A 25,742-nucleotide genomic window follows, 5' to 3' on the forward strand; every position below is an offset into this window, starting at 1 on the left:
AGTGGCGCAGGGTTTCCTGCCTGGGCAGGGAGTTGGACTAGAAGACCTTCAAGGTCCCTTCCAACTCTGTTGTTACTTTTATTATTATAACTTCTAGTGTTGGAGCATTCACAGCTCCTGGAGGCAAGTTGTTCCACTGTTGTCCGCTTTAATCCTCTGGCAAACGAAGACCCGAAAAAGCATTCCAGGTACTGCCGTAAAACTATACATTAAGACAGGGATCTCGAAGCTTGACAACTTTAAGATTTGTGGACTTCAACTCCCAGAATTCAGCTGGCTGAGGAATTCTGGGAGTTGAAGTCCACAAGTCTTAAAAGTTGCCAAGGTTGGAGACCCCTGCATTAAGAGGTGGCCCTTTTCATTCAAAAGGCTGCAGGATGCGCGTAACACGCGCCCATCCCCGGGCAGGGCGGGGCCTTGAGGCTCCGCCCACCGCCGTTTCCGTGGAGAGAGGGTCCGCCCCTCGCGCTGCCCCAGTCACCGCCTCCTCCTCCTCTTGACGGGACAAGATGGCGGCGCCCTTAGCGGCGGAGTTGGAGCGTCTCCTCAACCCGCTACCCCGCGCCCAGGTTGACCCGGAGGACGACCCCGAGGAGGGTGAGGGCTCGCCTGCGGGGCCGGTGCAGAAGCCCCCGAGCTGGGTTTCGACTCTTAAAGGGGCTGGGTTGTTGGGGGGGGGGGAGTTTGTGTTTCCACGTGGCTTTCCGACGTCGCCTCGGTACACGTGTTGTGTGTGTGAGAGAGAGCTGGAACGGAGTGGGGGGGGGGTGGCGCCTATTTCGAACTCTGCCCCCCACCCTATGGGCTGAAAAGCCGTCTCTTTGCCCTGGGAGAGGTCGGTGCCTATTTCCCACTTGGGGCTGAGCAAGGAATGGATAAGGAGTGGCTAGGGTATGCGTGGAAGAGAAATGTCTATTAGAATAGAATAGAATAGAATAGAATAGAATAGAATAGAATAGAATAGAATAGAATAGAATAGGGATTAGAATAGAATAGAATATGGAACAGAATAGATATTAGAAAAGAGATTAGAATAGAGTAGAGATTAGAATAGAATAGAATAGAGATTAGAATAGAACAGAATATAAAATAGAATAGAGATTAGAATAGAATAGAGATTAAAATAGAACAATCTATTTTATTCTCTATTTTGCTCCCAGAAGCACTACATAAAATAGAATAGAATATAGAATAGAATAGAGATTAGAATAGAGAATAGAATAGAATTGAGATTAGAATAGAATAGAATATAGAATAGAGATTAGAATAGAATAGAGATTAGAGTAGAATAGAGATTAGAATAGAATATAGAATAGAGATTAAAATAGAATAGAGAATAGAATAGAGATTAGAATAGAATAGAATAGAGATTAAAATAGAATAGAGAATAGAATAGAGATTAGAATAGAATAGAATAGGAGATTAGAATAGAGATTAAAATAGAATAGAGATTAGAATAGAATAGAGAATAGAATAGAATAGAGATTAGAATAGAGATTAAAATAGAATAGAGATTAGAATAGAATAGATTTTTTTTATTAGATTATCAGCCATCTAGAATAGAATAGAATAGAATAGAATTTTATTGGCCAAGTGTGATTGGACACACAAGGAATTTGTCTTGGTGCATATGCTCTCAGTGTACATAAAAGAAAAGATACGTTCATCTAGGTCATGGTTGTCCCAAAAGTGCTTTTTTTCCCTCCCAAGAGGCAACTGGACTTTCTCGGTTTTTCTCTGGAGGCGTTTCGCTTCTGTCTGCAAGGAATACCACTATCCTATCGGAGTTGAAGAAGCGTTTTGGGATGAGATGCGAAACGTCTTTGAAAGAAAAACCAAGAAAGTCCAGTTGCCTCTTGAAAAAAAGCACCTTTGGGACAACCATGACCTGGATGACTGAGCATCTCCATAGACATTTCTCTGAAGATGTTTTGCTTCTCGTCCGAAGAAGCTTCTTCAGCTCTGACCGGATGGTGGGGAATGGAAGGATTTGTATTTCTTGCAGACAGCTGGTCATTTGAATCCTTTTAGAGAGTTGTTGAGGCCACTTGGAGGTTTATCTGTGTCCTCAGGATCACTTGAGTAGTATAAATGGTTCCTGTACTCTACAATTTTTCTGGAAATCCGTTCATACTCACACATCATTCAAAGAGTATTTATCCCAAAGTGCATAGAGTAGCTTATTCCATTCCCCACCATCCAGTCAGAGCTGAAGAAGCTTCTTGGATGAGAAGTGAAATGTCTTCAAGGAAAACAAAACAAGAAACTCCAGTTGACTCCTGAAAAGCAACTTTGGGACAACCATGACCTGGATGACTGAGCATCTCCATAGACATTTCTCTGAAGATGTTTTGCTTCTCGTCCGAAGAAGCTTCTTCAGCTCTGACCGGATGGTGGGGAATGGAAGGATTTGTATTTCTTGCAGACAGCTGGTCATTTGAATCCTTTTAGAGAGTTGTTGAGGCCACTTGGAGGTTTATCTGTGTCCTCAGGATCACTTGAGTAGTATAAATGGTTCCTGTACTCTACAATTTTTCTGGAAATCCGTTCATACTCACACATCATTCAAAGAGTATTTATCCCAAAGTGCATAGAGTAGTTTATTCCATTCCCCACCATCCAGTCAGAGCTGAAGAAGCTTCTTGGATGAGAAGTGAAATGTCTTCAAGGAAAACAAAACAAGAAACTCCAGTTGACTCCTGAAAAAGCACCTTTGGGACAAACGACCTGGATGACTAAGAATATCCATAGACTTTTAGCTATGTTCTGCAATAAGCCATGATTTCAAGTACAGGTAGTCCTTGACTTAAAACCATCCATTAAGTGAATGGCATTGAACCAAGGCACTGAAAAAAAGTGACTTATGACCAGTTTTCACACGGATGTTGTGGCATCTCCAAGGTCCCACGATCAAAATTTGGGTGCTTGACAACTGACATGTATTGACAGTTGCTCTGTCCCGAAATCATATGTTACAAATGATGATCACACATGTCATGTGTAAAGCACTATGAAGTGGTATATAAGTCTTAAGTGCTATGAAGAGCACTTAAGATCTGTGGTGGCGCAGTGATTAGAATGCAGTACTGCAGACTCAGTACTGCAGTTCTGCTGACTGCAATTTGGCATTTCGAATCTCACAAGGCTCAAGGTTGTCTTCCATCCTTCCGAGGTCGGTCAAACGAGGACCCAGATTGTTGGAGGCAAAATACTGACTCTAAACAGCTTAGATAAATAATAATAAAATGGGTCACAACTCACTTAACAACTGTCTTGCTTAGCAGCAGAAACTTGAGGCTTCATTGTGGTTTTAAGTTGAGGACTACCAGTACTGTCTTTGTTAAGCAGCACAATCACAATTTCCTTGTGAGATGAGCAACAAATAAATTTAATTAATAAGCCTTATTTGTTTATCATAACTTTGAATGGTCACTGAATGAATGGTTGCTGAGCAAGGACTACCTGTAATTTATCTGACGTAGTGTACCACTGCTATCCAAACCTCTTACTAATAATGCATCAACCAAACATGGTGACACACAAGTAGAAAGAATTATAAACTTTATTTTATATCAAGCTCGACTTCAGGGTGGCCATGTAGGTTTTGGAATCATACCATGGAGTTGGCTTTGTATTGTGAGAAGATCCTTGGTGTTCTCTAAGCTTGGTTGGTGGCAGACATTTTACCATCATAACTAGATAACATCAGTTTGCAAACCCCATGCCCTTCTAGCACTGATGATGTTACCTAGTTGGGTCATGAAATGTCTGCAAGAAAACAGCCAAGCTCAGAGAGCACCAAGGACCCCTCATTTCAACCCAGAGCTATAAATGTTCTTTGTTGTATGAAGGTTTATTTTTCAACTTTCAGGAGGCCTTGAGGTTTTCTGATGACCTAACATCCAAATAAATATTAACCGTCTTCGACTCTTAGCTTTTTTCCATGATCAGCAAGTTTGATTGGCTGCTGCCACCTGGTGTGAAATGCTGGTCTTTGGGTAGATCAGCAGTGTTTAATTGACGGCTGATTAGATTAAAAGGTTCATTATTTTTAATTAGCAAATTGGGTAGCTGATTATCAAAGATATCTAGATACTACAAAGATAATATGAAAAGTGGCTGGGTCAGGCCTTTTATTAGAAGAGGCCTCTTCCGCTCTGTTCTCATGAAGAAGAATGATTCTTCTCAAATCACGCTGGGTGGGACAAATGTATGTATTGTCCTTTTTTAAAATGGCATTTTAATCATAGGCTGTTTTATGACAACTCATCTGGCATGATTGAAATTAATCAGCCGAGCCTCCCCTGTTTGAGTGATATTCATGCTTTACATGATTTGTGTCTGAACCAGTTAAGAGTCAGAAAGCACAGCCTCGACTAAGCAAATTCTTTCTCCAGCGGTTAAACACTATAATGTTAGTTTGGAAAAGTTTTTTTTTTATTTGCATTTATATCCCGCCCTTCTCCGAAGACTCAGGGCGGCTTACAGTGTGTAAGGCAATAGTCTTCATCCTATTTGTATATTTATATACAAAGTCAGCTTATTGCCCCCAACAATCTGGGTCCTCATTTTACCTACCTTATAAAGGATGGAAGGCTGAGTCAACCTTGGGCCTGGTGGGACTAGAACCTGCAGTAATTGCAGGCAGCTGTGTTAATAACAGACTGTTTTACCAGTCTGAGCCTTAGAGGCCCAGAAGTTTGTTATGATTTCCTGGGAAGTGAGGGGAAAAAAGATATTTTACCTCAGGTCCAGCAATCCAGGTCAAGTTTTTAACCCTGAGAGGAGTTTTACAAAGTTTTGGTAGAGGAAGGCTTTATTGCAGTGAGATGGTGGCAAACAAAACTAATAATTTAATACAAGTAGTCCTCGACTTACCACAGTTCATTTAGTGACCGTTCAAATTTACAACAGCGAAGAAAAAATGACTCTTTTTCACAGTTACAACCTTTGTAGCATCCCCATGATCATTTGATCAAAATTCAGATGCTTGGCCATTGGTTCATACTTATGACCGTTGCTGTGTCCCAAGGTAGGTCACGTGATCCCTTTTTGCGACCTTCTGACAAGCAAAGTCAGTGGGGAAGCCAGATTCACTCAACAACCGGTAACTAGCTTATCAGTGATTCCCTTAACAACTGTGGCGAGAAAGTCATAAAACAGGGCAAAAATCACCTAACGAATGTCTCACTTAACAACATGTCATTATAAGGTATATATATATAAGCTATAAGGGAGATATTCTCTGAATTGGATTGGATTTTTATGCTTTAGCTGGTTTTAAATACTTTAGGATTAATTTGTTCTATTGATTTATATATTTTATTACTGTTAATTGTTAATTTTTTTTTAAGGATTTTGGTTATGTTAGGAAGTCAGAGCTAGAGAGGGAAAATTGGTATAATAGTTTTGGGGAAAAATTTTCTTAGCATATGTTTGTTTTATTTTTAACTATACCTTGTGCTTGTTGCGGGAAGTCAGGGGGGAGCGGGGAGGGGATTAGTGAAGGGAGGGGGGTTGGGGGGAAAGTGGGGGGGATTTTTTTTTTGTAAAACTTTTTGAATAAAAAACAAACAAACAAAAACATGTCATTTTGACTTTTCTCGCCACAGTTGTTAAGTGAATCGTTCCATTTGTTAAATTAGTAACACGGTTGTTAAGTGAATCTGGCTTCCTCCATTGACTTTGCGTTCTGTCTCCCTCAACCACAACCCAAAAGACACGTGAGCTGACTATATTTGCCAGCAATTTATTCCTACTACAGATATCAGTTCTGGCAACGAACCTGCGATTGCCTGCCAAGTCCTCCTATCTCTTGCAACTGCGGTCCGTTGCTGGAGCAACCCAGAGTTCAGAAATAAACAGAAATCCAGAAGCCAATTCCTTAGTCTCGCAATAAAGCAACCAAAGTTTCCAAAAGTCAGTTTTTGTCCGTCACGAAGCCCAATGGCAGCTCCACCCACTTTTATACCGTGTGGGGTGTGGCTCCGTGACTTAGCACTCCCTGGGCCAGCCCCTCCCTTTGCTGTGCACGTTTCCCTCGGCGTTGCTCCCTTGCATCTAGCCAAGATTGATCCTCCTCAGCTGGCTCTTGGGGCGTTGCCAGTGAGAAGGAGGGGTCGGGGGAAAGAGGCCGTGTCAGCTCTTCCTCCTCCACCTGGCCTGTCTCTGGAACCTGGAGCGGAGCCAGAGAGGAAGGTCCTGTAGAGGGAAGCCCTGTCTGCTCTTCCCCCTCACTCCCTGAATCACTCTCTGCCAGGAGGCCAGGTTCGGGGCCCGCAGACACAACACTTTGCTTGTCAGAAGGTCGCAAAAGCTGATCATGTGACTGTGGGGCAAAGCCACCGTCATAAATATGAACCAGTTGCCAAGCATCCGAATTTTGTTCATGTGACCATGTGGATGCTACAGCTGTCGTAAGTATGAAAAATGGTCATTGGTCACTTTTTTCAGTGCTGTTGTAACTTTGAACAGTCACTAAATGAACCGTTGTAAGTCGAGGACTACCTGTAAATCTTTTTTTGGGGTGGGGGGAGAGCAGAGTTAGCAGGTAATATATCCAAGGGTGCCAAGTTGTCTCTTCCGTGCTTCTTTGATTGGGAACTTGAGTGCTGAATATCGATGGGATTATATTAAGCAAACCTTGGAAGGGGGAAATATGCCGGCTGCGGAATTCTAGGAGTTGAAATTCACACGTCTTCAGGTTGTCAAGTTTGGAGACTCCGGGATTAATCTGAGACTTGATTGCTACTTTTGTAGTACCGCGCTCAGCTTGATAACTGAATTAACCTATTTTCTGGAGTTGGAGGATAATATTACCTCGTAAAGTAACCGGAACCCGAACTAACCACCTCTCGGTTTTTCCTCTGTCCAGCTACAGCAGCCAAAGTGATCGACAAATTTGACGAAGGAAACCTTGATGAAGATGTCCTTTCTGTTGGTCGAATACGGAAAGGAATTGCCTCTCAGCTTTTGGATGCTGATAAGCGATACCAGGGAAAAGCCACCACCCGCAAAGCCTTAGAAGAAGAGTTGTGGGGTGCAGCTGAGCTGCCAGGTGAGTTGTTACCTGTTTTTTATTTTCTAGCCAAACTGCCGTGGTTTTGAAGCCCACGGACAGGTTGCATCTATCTTGCAAAATTGTACTTCGGTACTCATTGTTAATTGGTTCCAAGAGGTGTGATGAGTACTAAAAACGATGAGTACCAAATATTTTTTTCCCATAAGGAATAATGTAGTGAATCACAAGACGGCCGACACTGACAAGTTCTAGCTTGTGCTTTGAGAACAGAATAGAATAGAATAGAATAGAATAGAATAGAATAGAATTTTTTATTGGCCAAGTGTGATTAGACACACAAGGTATTTGTCTTGGTGCATATGCTCTCATGTACATAAAAGAAAAGATACTTTCATCAAGGTACAACACTTACAACACTTAATGATAGTCATAGGGTACAAATTTAACACTTAATGATACAACACTTAATGATAGTCATAGGCTACAAATAAGCAATCAGGAAACAATATCAATCTAAATCATAAGGATACCAGCAACAAAGTTACAGTCATACAGTCATAAGCGGAAGGAGATGAGTAATGGGAACGATGAGAAGATTAATAGTAGTGCAGACTTAGTGAATAGTTTGACAGTGTTGAGGGAATTATTTGTTTAGCAGAGTGATGACATTCGGGGAAAAAACTGTTCTTGTGTCTAGTTGTTCTGGTGTGCAGTGCTCTATAGTGTCGTTTTGAAGGTAGGAGTTGAAACATTTTATGTCTGGGATGTGAGAGGTCGGTAAATATTTTCACGGCCCTCTTTTTGATTCGTGTAGTATACAGGTCCTCAATGGAAGGCAGGCTGGTAAAGCTGGCTCAGGATCTCTGAGAGTTGAAGTCCACAAGCCTTAAAGTTACTAAGGTTGGAGACCCCTGCTTTACAGCCCTCTAAGCCCCCAACACTCTGGGTCCTCACTTTACCAACCTCGGAAGGACGGAAGGCTGAGTCAACCTTGAGCCAGTGAGACTAGAACTGGCGAACAATTGAACACATGACCTTGGGACAGTGCAACCGTCATAAATATGAATTGGTTGCCAAGCATCTGCATTTTGATCACGTGACCATGGGGATGCTGCAATGGTTGTAAGTGTGAAAAACAGTCATAAGTCACTTTTTTTCAGTGCCGTTGTAACTTCGAATGGTCGCTAAACGAACTGTTGTTAGTCAAGGACTACCTGTAACAAGCTAGTCGTATGTAAATGGCCTGCCGGCAACTCCTATTAAGTTTTTCTCTTGAGACTTAGAGAGATTAATGCCAACCTGAGTGAATGATCAGTGGCATTGTTGGCTGGCATCTGCTGGGGTTAAATTTATTCTCTCCACTTCTGTCAGCTTTTGGAGATCTGCCAGTAAAATTGGCCAGAGAAAATCCACGCTTGGCAGCACTTGACCTCTGGATGCTAAATGTTTGGGTGGGGGGGTGTCAAATAGGGAGCAGGAGGTGTATCCCATTTATGTCCAGCTGGCTGGCATCTGGCATCAATTCTTTCAGAGCTGAAGTTTATTCAGGATTGTTACGAACAGTGGGCAGCGTGAAATGATAGCTCGTTCTCTCCAGTCAGACTGCTCCGTGTGTTTAAAGCAGGGGTGTCAAACTCAAGGTCTGGGAGCCGGATCTGATCCATGGGATGCTTAGAGCTGGCCCACAGGGCCGCCCTGGGAACAGCGAAGGACTGGCCCGTGGTGCCTCTGCCAGCAAAAACGGAGCTGGGAAGGGCTGTAGGCCGTTTTCGCTGGCAGAGGATTGCAGGAGGTGTTGTGACCCAGGCCCAAGTAGGTAGTAGGAAACTCAGTCAGTGAAAAAACAAACTTTATTCGTACAGCTGAGAATTACTTCATTCTCAGCGTAGTTCAACTAAATTAAAGCAAATTCCTCCCAACACAAATTCCTCAGTCCTATCGCAAACCTTGGTCCAATTAGGCAAACTGCCAAAGGCCTTTCTTGGCAAAAGTTCAGAAGACACTGATACAAAACAAATGCAAGAAGACAAAGCTATCAACGTTGTTTTCCGGCAAAGCCCAAATGCCGTTGCTGGTCTTTTAAGCCTTATGAGAGGGGCCAATCATCTCTTGAGATGCTCCTCAATCATCCTCTTTGCTCCTGAGTCATCCTCTTTGCTTTAGCTGCTCTTGCCTTCTGGCAGCTCTTCTCATGCATGCATTAGGAACAGGCTCCTCCTGTTTCTCTGCCTCATTACCGTCAGCCTCTGGAGGCTATGGAGTCTGCACCTCACTCCCCGATGGTCCTGGCCCCACCTCTGCCTCCGACGCAGAGCCCTCATTCGGGCCTTCCCCAGCCTCCAGGACTGGCCCATGCTCTTCCTCAGCCTCATCGCTGTCCGACTCCGTTGCCAGCTCCGCAGGCTGCTGGTGGACCACAACAGGAGACAGTCACAGCTGAAAACTGAGCTCGGGAGCCCGTTTTCACTGGCAGAGTGCTTGGGCCATCACAGGCACCCCCAGTACGAGTGACGTTGAGCTGGCCACTCCCAGCCCGGCCATAGCCACCCTGGCCCCCCACCCCGAGGTCAAGCACAACCCTGATGCGGCCCTGAATGAAATTGGATTTGACACCCCTGATTTCAAGTGAGGCAGGGAAGGGTCTTAGGGGTCCTTCATTACAATTCTCTCTTTAAATATTCAGGTTTAAAACAGTGTTTATCTTCCCAGGCTCCTTAATTTGAAAAACGTCTTCTCTTGCCGCACGCCTTTCCTTGCCGCCTCGTTTTATTAATGGCATGACTTTTATGATATATTTGAGTTATTCCTCCGATGTCGTAATATCTGTTGCATAACGGATGGTATGCAAACACTTTAAATAATAAAAGGATAACAGAGGCCTGTTTTCTTATTGACATAAATTGACCATGTTATGATGTGAAGCACTAGCAGAGAGCATTCGCTCCCTTGTCCCATTCTTTGATCAGTCACACCACGCCGGCAGTCTTGAATACAAATGACATAAATTCCTTAAGTCTTTTCAGCGTATAGACTTTATCGTGATTGGTTGCCCTGCCAGACGTTTACGCATTAAAAATCAAAATTTAAATCTGTAGAGTCTATACAGGTGGTCCTCGACGTAACAACCGTTCATTTAGTGACCGTTCAACTTCATTGAAAAAAAGTGACTTATTTTTCACACTTAACGACCGTTGCAGCATCCCCATGGCCACGTGATTTGCATTCGGATGTTTGGACAACTGCTTCATATTTATGACGGTTGCGGTGTCCCAGGGTTACATAATCACCTTTCCTAGCTTTCTGACAAGTAAAAGTCTACAGGGAAGCCAGATTCACCTAACAACTATGTTACTCTCTTAACAACTGTTAGTGATTCACCTAACAAATTTTAAGCAAAATGGGACAAAACTCACTTAGCAAAGTTGTCACTTAGCAGCATAAATTTTGGGCTCAATTTTGGGTCGTAAATCGATGACTAACCTGCGTAGATTTTCCTTAGAAATTACAAGTAGTCCTCAAGTTGCAACTGTAATGGAGCCTGCCCTTTATGGTCTTCAGCCTTGACGGTCATAAAATGGATCACCCATGTGACCAACCTGATTTTATATCCTTTTTTTTTTTTTTTTTGGTGGTAGTCTTTAAGGGAACGTGGCAGTTATTAAGTGAACCAATTGCTGGCTATGGGTTGATTGTAAAATGGTGTCACATGACTGTGGGACGCTACAAACTGGCATAATCCGGACTGGTTGACGAGTACTTAAAGACTGGTCACATGACCAGGGAGTAATGGCTATTGGAAGCTCGGAACTGGATTGTAAATACTCCCAGGGTGACCCACTGTAATTTGAAATGACTGCTAAATGACCGGCCATAAGCCAAGGACTTTCTGAGCTGGTCTTCCTTTTCAGCCCGATCCTTGGGTATTTTAATTGCTGCATGATATCCGTGGGCACCTTGAGGTAGTGTGGAGGTTCTAGCAGAAGAGCGTAGTTATTAACCGAAGATTGGTACATTCTTGGCGCAGTGGTTCAGTTGGTAAAGGCGCTGATCTTATCACCTGGAAAGCTGGCAGCCTGAGTTTGAGACCCGAATGCCACACGATGGCATGAGTTCCTGTCCTCGCCTCAGCTCCTGCCAACCTAGCAGTTGTTGTGGCCCGCCAGCAGAGCTGGTGGCAGACTCAGACAGTGAGGAGATTGGGGAGGAACATGGGTCAATCCTGGAGTCTGGGGAAGGCTCTTTATGAGTGTTCTGCGTTGGAGGCAGAGATGGGACCAGGGCCGTCTGACAGTTGTCAGCTGCCTTCGGAGTCGGACATCAGTGGGGCAGAAAAACAGGTGGAGCCTCTTCCCTATGTGCACCTGCGCAGAGCTGCCAGGAGAAGGGAACAGCTAAGGAATAAAGGTCGACTCAGGAGTAAAGCCCCAGGGGGACGGTGAATGGCCCCTCCCATAGGGAATAAAGAGGAACGAAAGGGGAATGAAGTTTACAGGAGACAATTAGTTTGCTTAATTGGTTCGTGACCCCTTGCCAGGTTTTGAAGATATCGGCCTGGCTGCTCCCTAAGCCAGTTAAGGTCTGTGACTGTAAATTCTCCCTTGAAAGACTTTGCTGGATGTGAATGAGAGGAATTCACAGTAACTTAATAAAAAGGGTTTTTTTGTCGGGACAAGGAGTCTGCTTCATGCTCTTGGGAAGCCTAGGTCAGAACAGCGGTTTGAAAGCATGAAAGTAGATAAATAGGTACCACTTCGGTGGGAAAGTTATAGCGTTTTGTGCACCTTTGGCGTACAGCCATGCTGGTCACATAAGCATTGCCTTTGGACAACGCTGGCTCCCTTGACTAAGAAATGGGGATCTCGCAGGAACTGTATCTTTCTCATGTACAACACCTTCTCTTTGTGAAGACGTGGGTAAGGGAACGTGACCCATTATCTCCTTATTTAATGGGAAAGGCTGTCAGCTAATCAATGGGTTTGATAATCAGTCCGGCTCCTGCTGTGGATAAGCGCGAGTGTGAGATTTTAATCTGCTGGAGACTTTCCCAGTGGTCCCTTTCGGGCCAAAAAACCCCGAGGTTGGTATTCTAAATGCCTCGTAAGGTGGAAAAATGTAAGAAGCGATGCTTTTGGGAAGAGATGGGTGGAATGCATGTATCCTTTCTTTTAACTTTAATAGCCCAAAATTCCCAGATGCTGTTGTAGGATGAACGAGGTTTATGGAAATTTCCATGCTTGTTGAACATTGTAAAGGCAGGGGTGTTGAACTGGATTTCTGAGGGCTAGATAAGCATTGTAGTTCTCCGTCGGCTGGGGGTGGATGAGAGATGGGACGGACCTCTCCTGCAGCACCCTAATAGGGCATAGGGAGCCTTGCGTAGCGCCCCCCATCCTATTTTTGGCCTGGACGGCCTTCAGCACCCTGCCAGCCAAAACGGGGCACTGGGTGGACCTCGCGTAGTCCGCCCCCCCCTTTTCAGCCTGGACTGCCTCTAGCACCCTGCTAGCCAAAACAGGGCATGGGAGGGGACCTCATGTAGCCCCCTGCCCCCCTCATTTTCAGCCTGGACTGCCTCCTGCAACACCCTGCCATCCAAAACAGGCACAGGGGGCTGAGCGAGGCCCCCTGTGCCCCGTTTTGGCTGGCAGGGTACTGCAGGAGGCCGTCCAAGCTGAAAATGGGGGCGGCCTCGCGCAGCCCCCTCGTGCCTCATTTTGGCTGCCAGAGGCATCGCGGGTTGATTCTTTGCTATTTCTGGGCCGGCCTACAGGCCAGATTTAAGCACTTTGTGGGCCGGATTCAGCCTGCAGGCCTTGAGTTTGACACCCCTGTTTTAAGGGAAGAAACATCTATAGTTTTTGAGGCAGGGGTTAGGGCAATTTAAAAAGAGAGTGAGATATGCAGGCAAGACTCAGCTGGTAGATTTCAGCTGGGGAGTACTGGATGTTGGCATCTTTAGTTGCATATGTTCCTGGAGTTGTGGTGTAAAATACTCATGTGTTCTGTGTACAGTCCTTGACTTACAACCTTCTGAAAAAGTGGTGGGGGTTAAACCTTTTTTTACCAAAGCCATATTTCCTTACAGTAACCTTCCTGGGTTCAGAAACAAGTCCCTTTTTTTTGGTTTGTTTTAACATACAGGTAGTCCTTGACTTACAACAGTTCATTTAGTGACCATTCGAAGTTACAACAGCACTGAAAAAAGCGACTTATGACCGTTTTTCACACATATGACCTTTGCCGCATCCTCATGGTCATGTGATCAAAATTTGGACGCTTGGCAACTGGTTCATATTTATGACAGTTGCCATGTCCCGGGGTCCTCTGGTCCCCTTTTGTGAACTTCTGACAAGGAAAGTCAATGGGGAAGCCAGATTCACTTAACAACTGTGGCAAGAAATGTTGTAAAATGGGCCAAAATTCACTTAACAAATATCTCACGTAGCAACATAAATTTTTTGGACTCCATTGTGGTTGTAAGCCAAGGACTACCGGTACAAGTGTTTACTCATTTATTCGCTTAACACATAAAATGTTACAATCAGAGAAAAAAAAGTCCTGTTGGTGTCACTAGAATCTTTATAAAGTGCATCTAATCACTTTGGAGTTTAGATAATTGGGGAGCCGGATCATCCTGCATCTCACTTGTAGGTTATTGCTCCTGAAATAAGCAAGAAAAGAATTATAAATATTCTCACTTGTTACTTTCTGGCTTCTTAAAAATCATATTCTCGGTCATTATCTTGCAGGTTATGAGTAGTTGCAGTTTTTAAAGTCCGTCTTTCACCAATCTTAACCATTATGTTTTCCTATTGGTAGATGAAGAAACATCAGGTGAGGAGATAGATGAAGGTGATCTTGACAGTGAATCTCTGGCTGAAGATGAGAGTCCAGAAACAGAGGAGGAAGAGGAAGAGGCAGCCAGTGATGCTGATGAAGTCAAAAAGCTGTCCCACAAGCTGAAAAAAACAGCCTTCAGTTTCCAGGCCATTGACGATTTTGAGAAATTTGCCGAAGGAATGGATGAGTTTGGGAGTGAAGAAGAAGAAGAAGAAGCAGAAGAAGAAGCAGAAGAAGAAGAAGAGGAAGCTAGCTCTGGAGAATACTACAAAGATGAAAGTGACTCACAGGGAAGCCTGAAGGAGAGTGAGGAGGAAATGGCAGATGTCGATAGAGATCCTGAAAGTGGGATCCTCTTGACTCACTCTCAAGGCCAAGCAGCGGAAGAAGTGGCAAAGGGAAAAGCAGTCAAAAATCAAATAGGTGAGTAGGAGGTTCTCCTTTGTTTTTAGGTGAGGTCTTTGTGGCTTCCTGGGTCGAGAGTCAATAGTAAGGTAGCAGGGACCTTGTTTCAGCGATGGGACATGTACTTTGTGTGTAAATCCTATCACACACAGTCACACACTATCAGGGTGGGCTGCTGGGGGTTTTGCAGGGGTTCAGGAGAACTTCTAGTTAAGATTCTGTGCAGTTCAGACAACCCCCAAAGCCCCCTCCCAGGAGTCCCCACGCGGCCCGTTTTGGACGTAGGTAAGTGCAGGGCACATGCAGAGGTTCTGGGAGGGCAAAAAACGGACCTACCGGAAGTTTGGGAAAGCTGGAAACGGGTCCATTTCCAGCTTCCAGAGGGCCTCTGGAACCTGGGGAGGCCGCTTTCGCCCTCCCAAAGGCTCAAGGAAAGGTTTTCTGACTCCCCAATCCAATCTACAACCATGGCATTTTCTGGTGGTCTCCCATCCCAGTAGAAATTAGGCCCAGCTGTGCCTGTTTTCAGGCTTGATCATGGTCGACCAGGTACTGCTACCTGGGAAGCAACCTAGAACTAAGGAGAAAATTTCCTGACAGAATAATTAATCAGTGTAACAATTTAGTAGTTTAATGAAAAGAAGGACTAGGGGTGACATGATAGCAGTCTTCCAATATCTCAGGGGATGCCATAAAGAAGAAAGAGTCAGGCTATTCTCCAAAGCACCTGAAGGCAGGACAAGAAACAATGGATGGAAAGGAGAGAAGCAACTTAGAAGTAAGGAGAAATTTCCTGACAGTTAGAACAATTAATCAGTGGAACAACTTGCCTCCAGAGATTGTGAATCTCCAACACTGGAAGCTTTTAAGAAGATGTTGGATAATCATTTGTCTGAAGTGGTATAGGATTTCCTGCCTAAGCAGGGGGTTGGACTAGAAGACCTCCAAGGTCCCTTCCAACTCTGTTATTCTATTCTATTCTTACCTGATTTTATGATCTTTTTTGCCAGGGTTGTTAAGCAAACACCGGGGTCATTAAGCAGAGCAATACTTTGCATGGAGGTGTCACTTCTGACCAAAACCCAGAAGTAACTACTGTTTTGGTTTTTTTTAGCAAAACCATTGTAAAACAGTCACATGACCGTGGGATACTGCAAACAGCTGTAAAGGCAGCCCTGTTGCTGAGCACCTGAAATGTGATCACATGACTCTTGGGGTGGGGACAACCCTCAGAAATTTGGATCCAGGTCGTAACTACCCCCAGATAGGTCTGTTGTACCTTCAGTCATTAAGTGACTGGTTGTAAGTCGAGGCCTAACGGTATCTGTCAAATATTTATGAAATGAATCACATCTGTGACTTACCATCATTCATTTAGTGACCGTTTGAAGTTACACAATGAGCCGCGGGTGGCCCAGTGGTTAGAGTGCAGTACTGCAGGCTATTTCTGCTGACTGCCGGCTGCCTGCAATTTGGCAGATCGAATCTCAGCAGGCTCAAGGTTGACTCGGCCTTCCATCCTTCCGAGGTGGGTAAAATGAGGTCCCAGATTGTTGGGGGGCAATATGCGGACTCTGTAAACCACTTAGAGGGGGCTGTAAAGCACTGTGTAGCGGGATATAAGTCTTAAGTGCTATTGCTATTGCTACAACAGCATTGAACAAAGTGACATACGAATGTTGCAGCATCCCCATGATCAAAATGGGATCCCTAGAATGTATCTACAACAATCCCATTGTCCCAGCTTCTAACAAGCAAATTCCCTGGGGGAAGCCAGATTCGCTTACTGACCACGTGACTCATTTAACAATTTCAGTGGCTTTCTTAACAACTGCGGCAAGAAAAAAGTCGTGGAAGTGAGACTTTGACAACTGCTTGGTTTAGCAGCAGATATGTTGAGCTCCATTTGTGGTCGTAAGTCGAGGACGACCTGCAACTTTAGGATAGGATGAATACCGTATTCCGTTAAAATTGCCAGGAAGATTTCTGTAGAAGATTTTGCGGCTGCTTTTTCTTTCCTGCCTTTTTTTTTTTTTTAATTATTTTACTTTCCTTGTTCTGATACGGCTTTGTTGTTAACTGCCTCGGGAGGGAAATGCACCTATAATCATTTAAATACATGGGAATGGGGCGGGAGAGAAATGGAAGAAAGCTCAGCTGGTTTGTATTTTTGCTTGGATTGAATAAAAAGGACTACCATGCTCAGAGAGGCAGTTTCTGCTTTCCCTCCAAGGAATTTAGATAAGACAAGAAAAAAAAAATGGAATTGTGAAACCCACCTCCGTGAGGCATCCACTCAACAAATGAATGACGGCTAATGTTTTGTGTTGTTTCTCTCCCTCCCCTCATTCCACCCTTTTCTTTATTTCTCCCAAAAGCCCTGTGGGATCAGCTCCTGGAAAGCCGAATCAAGCTGCAGAAGGCCCTCTTAATAGCCAACCAACTTCCCCAGCCAGATACCTTCTCTGAATTCAAGAAGAAAGGAGGGCAGGAATATTCTAACGTGCTCAAGAACAGTAAGAATCTATCTGCGATTATGTATTTTTATATCATTCATAGCCAGGGGCTGGCTTCAAAAATTTTAGCAAGGGGTTCTCTGCCCGGTTGCTGGGTGGGTGTGGCCATGGTGGGCGTGACATAGTCGACCTCCTGCACCAAGCTTGGGGTGGGGAGGCGTTTTTGGCTTTCCCGTGCTCTGGAGGCTTTCCTCAAGCCTCCGAAAAGGCAGAAACAGCCTCCCCAGGCTCTGTAGGCCCTCTGGAGTCTGGAAATGGGCCCGTTTCTGGCCTTCTGAACTTCCGATAGGCCCGTTTTCGCCCTTCCCGAGCCCCCGCCTTTCCCTGCACTTACCTGCATCCAAAACAGGCCGTGTGGAGACTCCTGGGAGGGGAGGGGCGCGGTGGGCGGGGCCAGCCAGGAGTGGGATTTGGGGGTTCTCTGAACTGCACAGAATCTTAGCTAGAGATTCTTCCGAACTCCTGCGAACCCTCAGCAGCCCACCCCTGTTCAATAATCAATAATTATTGACGGTATTGATAATGCATTATGAGTTTTCTTACAGACAGGTGGACATTTTACCTACTTAAGAGAGGAAAAAGAGAAATTGGGGGCTCCATTCATCTCAGCGTATTAATTACACAAAATTAAGCACCCATTCCTAGATCGGCTTATTCTACATACAGGTAGTCCTCAACTTACAATCGTTCATTTAGTGACTGTTCGAAATTACGACGGCACTGAAATGCTGTCATAATTGACCGGTTTCCACATGTACGACCTTTGCAGTATCATCATTGTTGGCAACTGACTAATATTTTTGACGGTTGCGATGTCCCGGAGTCATGTGTTCACCGTTTGCAACCTTCTGACAAGCAAAATCAATGGGGAAGCAAGATTCACTTAACAACCGGGTTACTAACTTAATGACTGTAGGGGTTCACTTAACAACTGTGGCAGGAAAGGTTGTAAAAGGGGGCCCAATTCACTTAACAACTGTCTCACTTAAATTTGGGGCTCAATTGAAGTTGTAAGCTTAGGTACTACCTGTACTTAAGAGGAAAAAAAATTTAAAAATTGGGGCCATAGCCATCTCTGTGTATTAATTACACAAAATTAAACAACCATTCCTCGGTCTGCTTATTCTACATAATTCAAGGGACAAAAGAGATTGGAAATGAGTCTAGAATCATTCTTAACTCCACTAGTAAATCCGCTTCTCCGTCGTTCCAGGCATTTTTATCTGACATTACTTTAAGGAAACAACTCCGTTTTTAAGACCATGTCTCTGATTCTTGCCTCTTCCCAACCAATTGCCGGCTGAAATTTTTACTGGGAAGACTGGGAAGTGAAAGAGTCAGTTGGGGGGGGATCTTCCCTCACCCTCAAAACTGAGGGAAGATGGTGGGGTGTAAGAGAATCATAAGGCTGCACACACAGAGAAGAGCATGTACAGCTGTTTGAATAGAATAGAATAACAGAGTTGGAAGGGACCTTGGAGGTCTTCTAGTCCAACCCCCTGCCCAGGCAGGAAACCCTACACCATTTCAGACAAATGGTTATCCAACATCTTCTTAAAAATGTCCAGTGTTGGAGCATTTACAAATTCTAGGGCAAGTTGTTCCACTGATTAATTGTTCTAACTGTCAGGAAATTTCTCCTTAGTTCTAAGTTGCTTCTCTCCTTGATTAGTTTCCACCCATTGCTTCTTGTTCTACCCTCAGGTGCGTTGGAGAATAGTTTGACTCCCTCTTCTTTGTGGCAGCCCCTGAGATACTGGAACACTGCTATCATGTCTCCCCTAGTCCTTTTTTTCATTAAACTAGACATACCCAGTTCCTGCAACCGTTCTTCATATGTTTTAGTCTCCAGTCCCCTAATCATCTTTCTTGCTCTTGTTTGAGGCGTCCCACATCCCCATATCCCAGCGCCGTAATAGCTCAGACTGTTAGAAGCCTGTTATTAGAACACAGCAGCCTGCAATTACTGCAGGTTCAAGCCCAGCCCGAGGTTGACTCAGCCTTCCATCCTTTATAAGGTAGGTAAAATGAGGACCCAGATTGTTGTGGGGGGCAATAAGTTGACTTTGTAAATATACAAATAGAATGAGACTATTGCCTTATACACTGTAAGCCGCCCTGAGTCTTCGGAGAAGGGCGGGATATAAATGTAAATTAAAAAAAAAATCAACATTTTTGGGCAGTTGTGTTGAAAACAAGCACTTCCTGTTTTTGGCAAAACCACACACATTTGGTTTGCTTAACCACGGTGGTTTTCACTTACTGCCATAAGAAACCATGTCTGACCTGTTTTATGACCGTCATGACCTACAACTGCAATGGGCAGGTTCCATTTATATGGGGACTACCTGAACACCAAATGAGAGAGGAAGCTTTTGAGTTTTCCAGAAAAAAATGGTTTTCAGTCCAGGTAGATCTTTCATGACATTGCCTCGTGGAAGAATTTGTTTGATGCCAAGGCAGCTAGATTTTATCAGTTCTTTGTGACAGATTGTGATGCTGATTAACCCATTCATACAATAAGTCCTCGACTTACAGCCACTATTAAGCCCAAAATTTCCATTGCTAAGCGAGACAGTTGTTAAGTGAGTTTTGCTCCATTTTATGATCTCTCTTCCCACAGTTATTAAGTGAATCTCTGCAGTTGTTAAGTTAGTAACGCGGTTGTTAAGTGAATCTGGCTTCCCCATTGACTTTGCTCTTTAGCATTCGGAGTCACGTCCCTGAAATGTTCATTACATGTCAAAACATTCAGATGCAAAGAGCATTTAAATCATGGCCCAACTGGGGATTAAGGAAACAAGTTGTCCATTGCTTTTGTAATTTAAGCAGCCAGGGGTTAATAAGCAATGCAAACCTAATAGGCAGACAAGAAAGAACTAGAGAGACACACAGTAGTGGCCAAAATTGTGGAAACCTTTTGTGAAAAGTGTATTTTCTAAAACTAGCTGATAACACCACTTTTTGGGGGAGTAGTACAGGAGCGGGTTTCAAAAGCCGTCGCTACCGGCTTGCTCGTGTGCACGTGGGTGCGCAACACTTATGAGCTGCACAGAAGCGTCCAGGCGGGTGGGTGGAGCCTATTGGTTCACCCAGTCTGGGACGAACTGGTAGCAACTCACCACTGGAGTAGTACCATAAATTATATATCCGTGGAAAGATAATTTAATCAAGAACGTGATGCAATAACTTTTATGAAGGATTTACTACCGCGTTTCCCCGAAAATAAGACCCTGTCTTATATTTGTTTGAACCCTAAAATAAGCGCTTGGCCTTATTGCCATGCGCTCAAAAGCCCAATTGGGCTTATTATCAGGGGATGACTTATTTTCGGAGAAACAGGGTATTAGAATAGCAGTTACAATGTAAAGTAGAAAAGTGAAACATATAGACAAAACGAGATACACAAAAATTATCCCTGTGTCAGTTAATATTTTGTTGGGTAATCTTTAGCATGAATTACAGCCTTACAACGTCTTCCCATGGAGTGAACCAAGTCTTTGAGTTCTGCAGCTGTTATCATGTGAAACCAAGATTGAATGATTGCTTCTATTAACTGGGTTTTATTGCTGGGTTGTTTCTGACTAACAAGTTTCTTTAGTCGGCTCCATAGATTTTCAATTGGGTGAATAGGATTATCTTGAAACTCCCCCCCCCCCCCAAATAATGGTGTTATTAGCCATCAAACCTTAAAAATACACTTTTCCCAAAAGGTTTCCACAATTTTGGCCACTTACTGTATCTTGTGAAGGTTGTTTCTTTTCGGCTTAGCCTCATGTCAGAAGGTCGCAAGAGGTCAATCATATGACATCCCTCCCCCCCCAGGACACTACAACCATCATAAATACAGTATATAAATACAGAGGGCCTCTGGTGGCTCAGACTGCTAAGGCAGTCTGTTATTAACACAGCTGCTTGCAATTACTGCAGGTTCAAGTCCCACCAGGCCCAAGGTTGACTCAGCCTTCCATCCTTTATAAGGTAGGTAAAATGAGGACCCAGATTGTTGGGGGCAATAAAGTTGACTTTGTATATAATATACAAATGGATGAAGACTATTGCTTAACATAGTGTAAGCTGCCCTGAGTCTTCGGAGAAGGGCGGGATATAAATGCAAATAAAAAAAAAAATATGCCAGTTGCCAAGCATCCTAATTTGTATCGCATAACCACAGGGATGCTGCAGTGGTTGCGAGTGTGAAAAACGGTCCTAAGTCACTTTTTTCAGTGCCATTGTAACTTCGAACAGTCACTAAACGAATGGTTGTATGTCGAGGACGGCCCCTAACTGCAACGGCTCCTCGGTGTTTGAAGACCCGCATCATACGTTTTGTGCGGCAGAGCTTGCTGTTGCTTTAAACCAAGGCTTCTTTCTTCTTCGTCGTCTTCCCCTTTTCGGTTTAAAAGTCAAAGTCCCAGCAACAGGAAACCTGACCTTTTAGTAAAACGTATGCTATTAACGTATTTAATGAGATGCATTACAAACGACAGCAAACGACGTGTTTTCATTACTGGCCCAAAAACGGCGATATCGTTAAGACCTTTAACAGAAACAATGGTTGACATTTTGATATTTCCCATAAGCAAAACTCAGTTATGAACATGGAGTTTAATACGTAAATCCCGTAAAGAGCTAGAAATTCATATATAGGACTTTAAAAAAAAAAAAAAAAAGCTTTGCCAGGGTGATAAAAGAAGATTCTGTACTTTAGCATAGCTTCCGCTGATGGTATCTTCAGCTAGTAAGTGATAAATATTGTAAAGGATTTAGAAATAAAATCCTGACTGGCTTAACCAGCTATTGCTACCTGAGAAAGTTCTGCGTTGCAAACATAGATCTCATATAACTTTCTTTCCAAGACATTATTTGTTTTCTAGCTAATAGCGCTCAGGACAGTGCACTGTAAAAACACAAATAAAACACAAATCTGTATAAATCAAAGCAAAAGGAGCATAATAAAGCAGTCAGTTAAACGACAGTGGCTAAAAGTAAGTAAGTATTATACAAAGAATTATAAAGTATTATAAAAATAAAATTACATTTAAAATAGGTCACAGCTATGGAAATGCAAGAGGTTAAAAATAAAAGAAAAATAAAAAAATAAAACATAATTTACGTGTGATGAATTTCACAGATGCGACCAGAGATAAAATAGGGAAGAGAGAAGAAAAATGAAAAAGAACATAAAAGGCATAGTAAAGTGCGCTATAAAATATCAAAATAACAGCGATATAAAACTGCCTACGGGTAGTCCTTGATTTAGGACTGTAAGACGATGAGCTTGTCGATCGAAAGGTCGGCAATTCAGCTATTCGAATCCCTAATGCTGTGTAACAGGGTAAGTTCCCGTGACTTGTCCCAGCTTCTGCCAACCTAGCAGTTCGAAAGCACGTAAAAAATGCAAGTAGAAAAATAGGGACCACCTTTGGTGGGAAGGGAACAGCGTTCTGTGCATCTTTCGCATTTAGTCATGCCAGCCACATGACCATGGAGACGTCTTCGGACAGCATTGGCTCTTTGGCTTTGAAATGGAGATGAGCACTGCCCCCTAGATTCGGGAACGACTAACATGTATGTGCAAGGGGAACCTTTACCTTTTTAATTACAATCATAAAATTGTAAACGGTCGTAAGGGAGATCATCATGTGATCAACCTAATTTTGCAACCTTTTTTGCGGTGGTTGCTGTATTGCAGTCATTAAGCCAACACATTGTTGTGGGTGTTTAAACCTGAAGGAGATGCTGGTTTTTGGCAAAAAACTTAAAATTGTGGTCACATGACCACAGGATGCTGCAGACAGCCATAAATCCAAGCCAATTGCCAACCACCCAAAAGGTCTCGTGACTGGGTAGGAGGGCACTCATTGGACCTTTGGAAAGTTATAAGTGCCTTTAGGGGATGGACTGCTGAATAGTCATTGAACGACTTGTTGCAAGTACAGGATTACCTGTATTAAAATCAAATTTAAATCAGTTGGAAAGTTTGAAGGAATTAAAATAAGTCAGCCTTAAAATTAGATTCTTATGCAATAATTAACTGGTGAATATTAGCAATATCAGCAAAATCTAAAAAAAAATGCAATAATGCATTTAATCTAAATGCAATTAATCTAGAAAAAAGTTGGAAAAAAACAAAAGTTAAATATTAAAATCTAAAATTACAGAAAATAGAAAACACTGAATGTGACATCCCATCACATTGAATTAAAAACTGTATCCAAGTTGTTTTTCAGATGCGAAGTTAGTTTTGACATCAGCCTATGGTCCTGTAACTTATTTGCCATCTTGCAGTCAGGGTTATTTGTAATTTCTGACAGAAGCAGCAAACGGAGGCAGAGGCATGGAGGGGGGAGGGGAGATAGGCAATCTGGACGCACCATGCAGTACAAGGGAAAAGCAAGAATCTGGGGGTTGGAGCGGGCAACTGGTCACGGGAGGCTCGTCTTTCCATCTTGGCCTGCCTGCGGCCTGCCTGGTGCGTTAGGATCGCCTGTGTTCTGCCCCGCACCTCTGCCTCTGTCTGCCACTGCTGTGGGAACACGAGCCTCCCACGGCCACCCACCCACTCCAGCCCACCCCCTTTCAGCTTTCTCGCAGCCCGTGTGGCGTGTTCAGATCACCACTTCTCCTCCGTCTGCTGCTTGGACAGGGAATCAACTTACAACTTACCTGTGCTGCACAACCCCAGAGTGCGCCAACTAAGGGATCGGCAGGCTTTAGCTGCTGCCGAATACCGTCTGTCCCCACGTGGTTGCCACCCCTTGTGTGTATGTCAGGTGCGGGTGCGCCTAGCTTGGCTGATCACTCTGAAATCGCGTTTCCCTGAAAATAAGCCCTAGTGCTTATTTTGGAGCCCCAAAATATATAAGACCGGGTCTTATTTTTGGGGAAGCATAGTAATGAAGCCGTATCCAAGGGAAACCATGCCCCCCACTCCTCTGGCCCATAGAAAAACCTCTCCACGGAAACGTTTCCCGACACCCAAAAGGTATAACCACTGGGATAAAGAACCACAGCCACTATTTCTATGTAGAAAGCTAGTTCTATGTAGTTTGAAGGAAAAGGAGGTTTAGAAATATTTAATAAGAAAATAGCGAACTGAAAAGAGAAATCTACTTTTCAATTTGTTTTACCCTTTAATAATTTACCATGTTTCCCCAAAAATAAGGCCCTGTCTTATATTTTTTGAACCCCGAAATAAGCGCTTGGCCTTGTTTTTGGGGAGGTCTTATTATTTTGGGGCGCGTGGAGCAAGACGGGGCTCCTCTTGCTATCTTACCTGATTTCCAGCTCTGTCTCCCTAACCCTAACCAGAGGAAATGGCGGGGACCGGCTGTGCATGCATTTAAATATTTTTGAGGAGGGTTTATTTTTTGGGGAGGGCTTATTAGGGGGAGGGCTTATTTTACGGGGAGGGCTTATTATCGGGAGGGCTTATTTTCGGGGAGACACAGTATTTCCCAAAATTGTTGAATTTTGCAACACTGCCACCAGAATAAAAAAAGAAAAAGAAAAGAAAAATGCTTCTTAATTCCCGACATTTTTAGAAAAGGAATTGTCTCTTTTCACAATCAATATTGGTTTACCCCAACAGTACGAATTCTCTGACTAGATTTCCCTTAAGTGTAATATTTATTGTGAGTTTCCCAGTTTGCCATTGCTAGCCCATTGTTGACTTTCAGTTGTTTGTTCTATTTAAATTCTGCCTCTATTTAATCATATAGTATTTTACTTCTTTACTTTTTGAACCATTCACAGCATATAAATCGGCCCCAATAAATTATCTGCATTTTTCTGTGATAAATGTTTCAAACTTAATCAGATCTCTTAAAATGCCACTTTGTTTTCGTAATTAATTTTGGACTGCAACTGTTGTAGATACTGAAATGTTTTTAGTTCTCACTATTTTGAAGAGAGGCTCTTGAAGGATTTCATCTTTTTCTGATTAATAATTTTCTTGCAACCTACATGAATTATTGCCTCTTCAAGTATCAGTTTTTTAATACATTCTTCTTCATGGAAATAAACAATATCATGATAAAAGATGATAGATATGGAACTTTTTTCTATTTATCTCTTGGTTTCAAAACAATGCTTGTTAAGTAATTCCTTAAAGAATGGATTTTTAAAAAATTTTAAATTTAAAAAAAAATTAATCGCCTCAGAGACTTTGTGAAAATCACCCAGAAGTCCTGTTCGTTCCATAGAAGCAGTTCGGCCATAAAAATACTATAATCCTATCTACTCCCAAAGTTCAACAGCTAGCTTGGCAGAACAATTTAAAATTCGATGCTGCTTCCAACTCTTATAAAATCTTGATCTTTAACGTCGGGTATTTTATTAAGCCATATAAAATGGAATGATAGTGACATGTTGAATAGAGGAATTGAAACAAATGTTGTAAGTGTGTTTTAAAAACCGGGACGAGGAAGGCATAAATGCTGTGACATTGTTGAAAAATGGTGAGACTTGGGTGTAGATGACGTAATGGAAGAAATACTAAAACATGGATGCAATCTGCTTATAGCCGTTCAACTTGTTTAATTAGGGTTTCCCCATCCAAAGCAAAAGTGAACGCACGGGGATTAGTTTAAGTGTGAAATAATAGAAAATACTTGTAGCTCAGGTTTTAGATCTTGACAGTTGTTTTGCTATCCAAGCTTGTTTCAATTTAGTTTCTGAACATTTCATTACCAGACTAGGTAACATCATCAGTAGGGTTTTCTTGTCCTATTCCCCTTTAGCTTATAAATGTCTTGTGTGCCAGTGTGATCAGTAGGTTGTGTGTTTGGTTCAATGGTGAAATGTGAACCGGTTTGCTGTGTACCAAGCATGCGCTGTGCATGCGCATGCACAGTGCGCGCCAAACGTACGTTGCATGCGCGCATGAAATGTGCGCTGCGCGCGCATGCACAATACACACCAAAAGGAGGCTTGGGAAAGTAGAACAGCAGGGGGAG

At 43.2% G+C, this 25,742-nt stretch overlaps 1 protein-coding gene and 1 long non-coding RNA gene across 2 annotated transcripts in view; one reads left to right on the forward strand and one right to left on the reverse strand.

Moving 5' to 3' along the window:
- The first annotated feature begins 482 nt into the window (after positions 1-482).
- Positions 483-25,742, forward strand: part of AATF (apoptosis antagonizing transcription factor) — a 134,290-nt gene continuing 109,030 nt past the window's right edge. Inside the window, exons 1-4 of the mRNA XM_058164164.1 lie at positions 483-597; positions 6,875-7,057; positions 13,841-14,284; positions 16,645-16,782. Of these exons, the coding sequence (XP_058020147.1) occupies positions 510-597; positions 6,875-7,057; positions 13,841-14,284; positions 16,645-16,782 (853 nt within the window). The 5' untranslated portion in view covers positions 483-509. The remainder of the gene's footprint in view (positions 598-6,874; positions 7,058-13,840; positions 14,285-16,644; positions 16,783-25,742) is intronic.
- Positions 13,491-25,742, reverse strand: part of LOC131188710 (uncharacterized) — a 34,667-nt gene continuing 22,415 nt past the window's right edge. The window contains exon 4 of the long non-coding RNA XR_009152818.1: positions 13,491-13,682. This is a non-coding gene — a long non-coding RNA (uncharacterized LOC131188710). The remainder of the gene's footprint in view (positions 13,683-25,742) is intronic.

This window comes from Ahaetulla prasina, chromosome 1, assembly GCF_028640845.1.
Source record: "Ahaetulla prasina isolate Xishuangbanna chromosome 1, ASM2864084v1, whole genome shotgun sequence".
NCBI classification, from domain to species: Eukaryota; Metazoa; Chordata; class Lepidosauria; order Squamata; family Colubridae; genus Ahaetulla; species Ahaetulla prasina.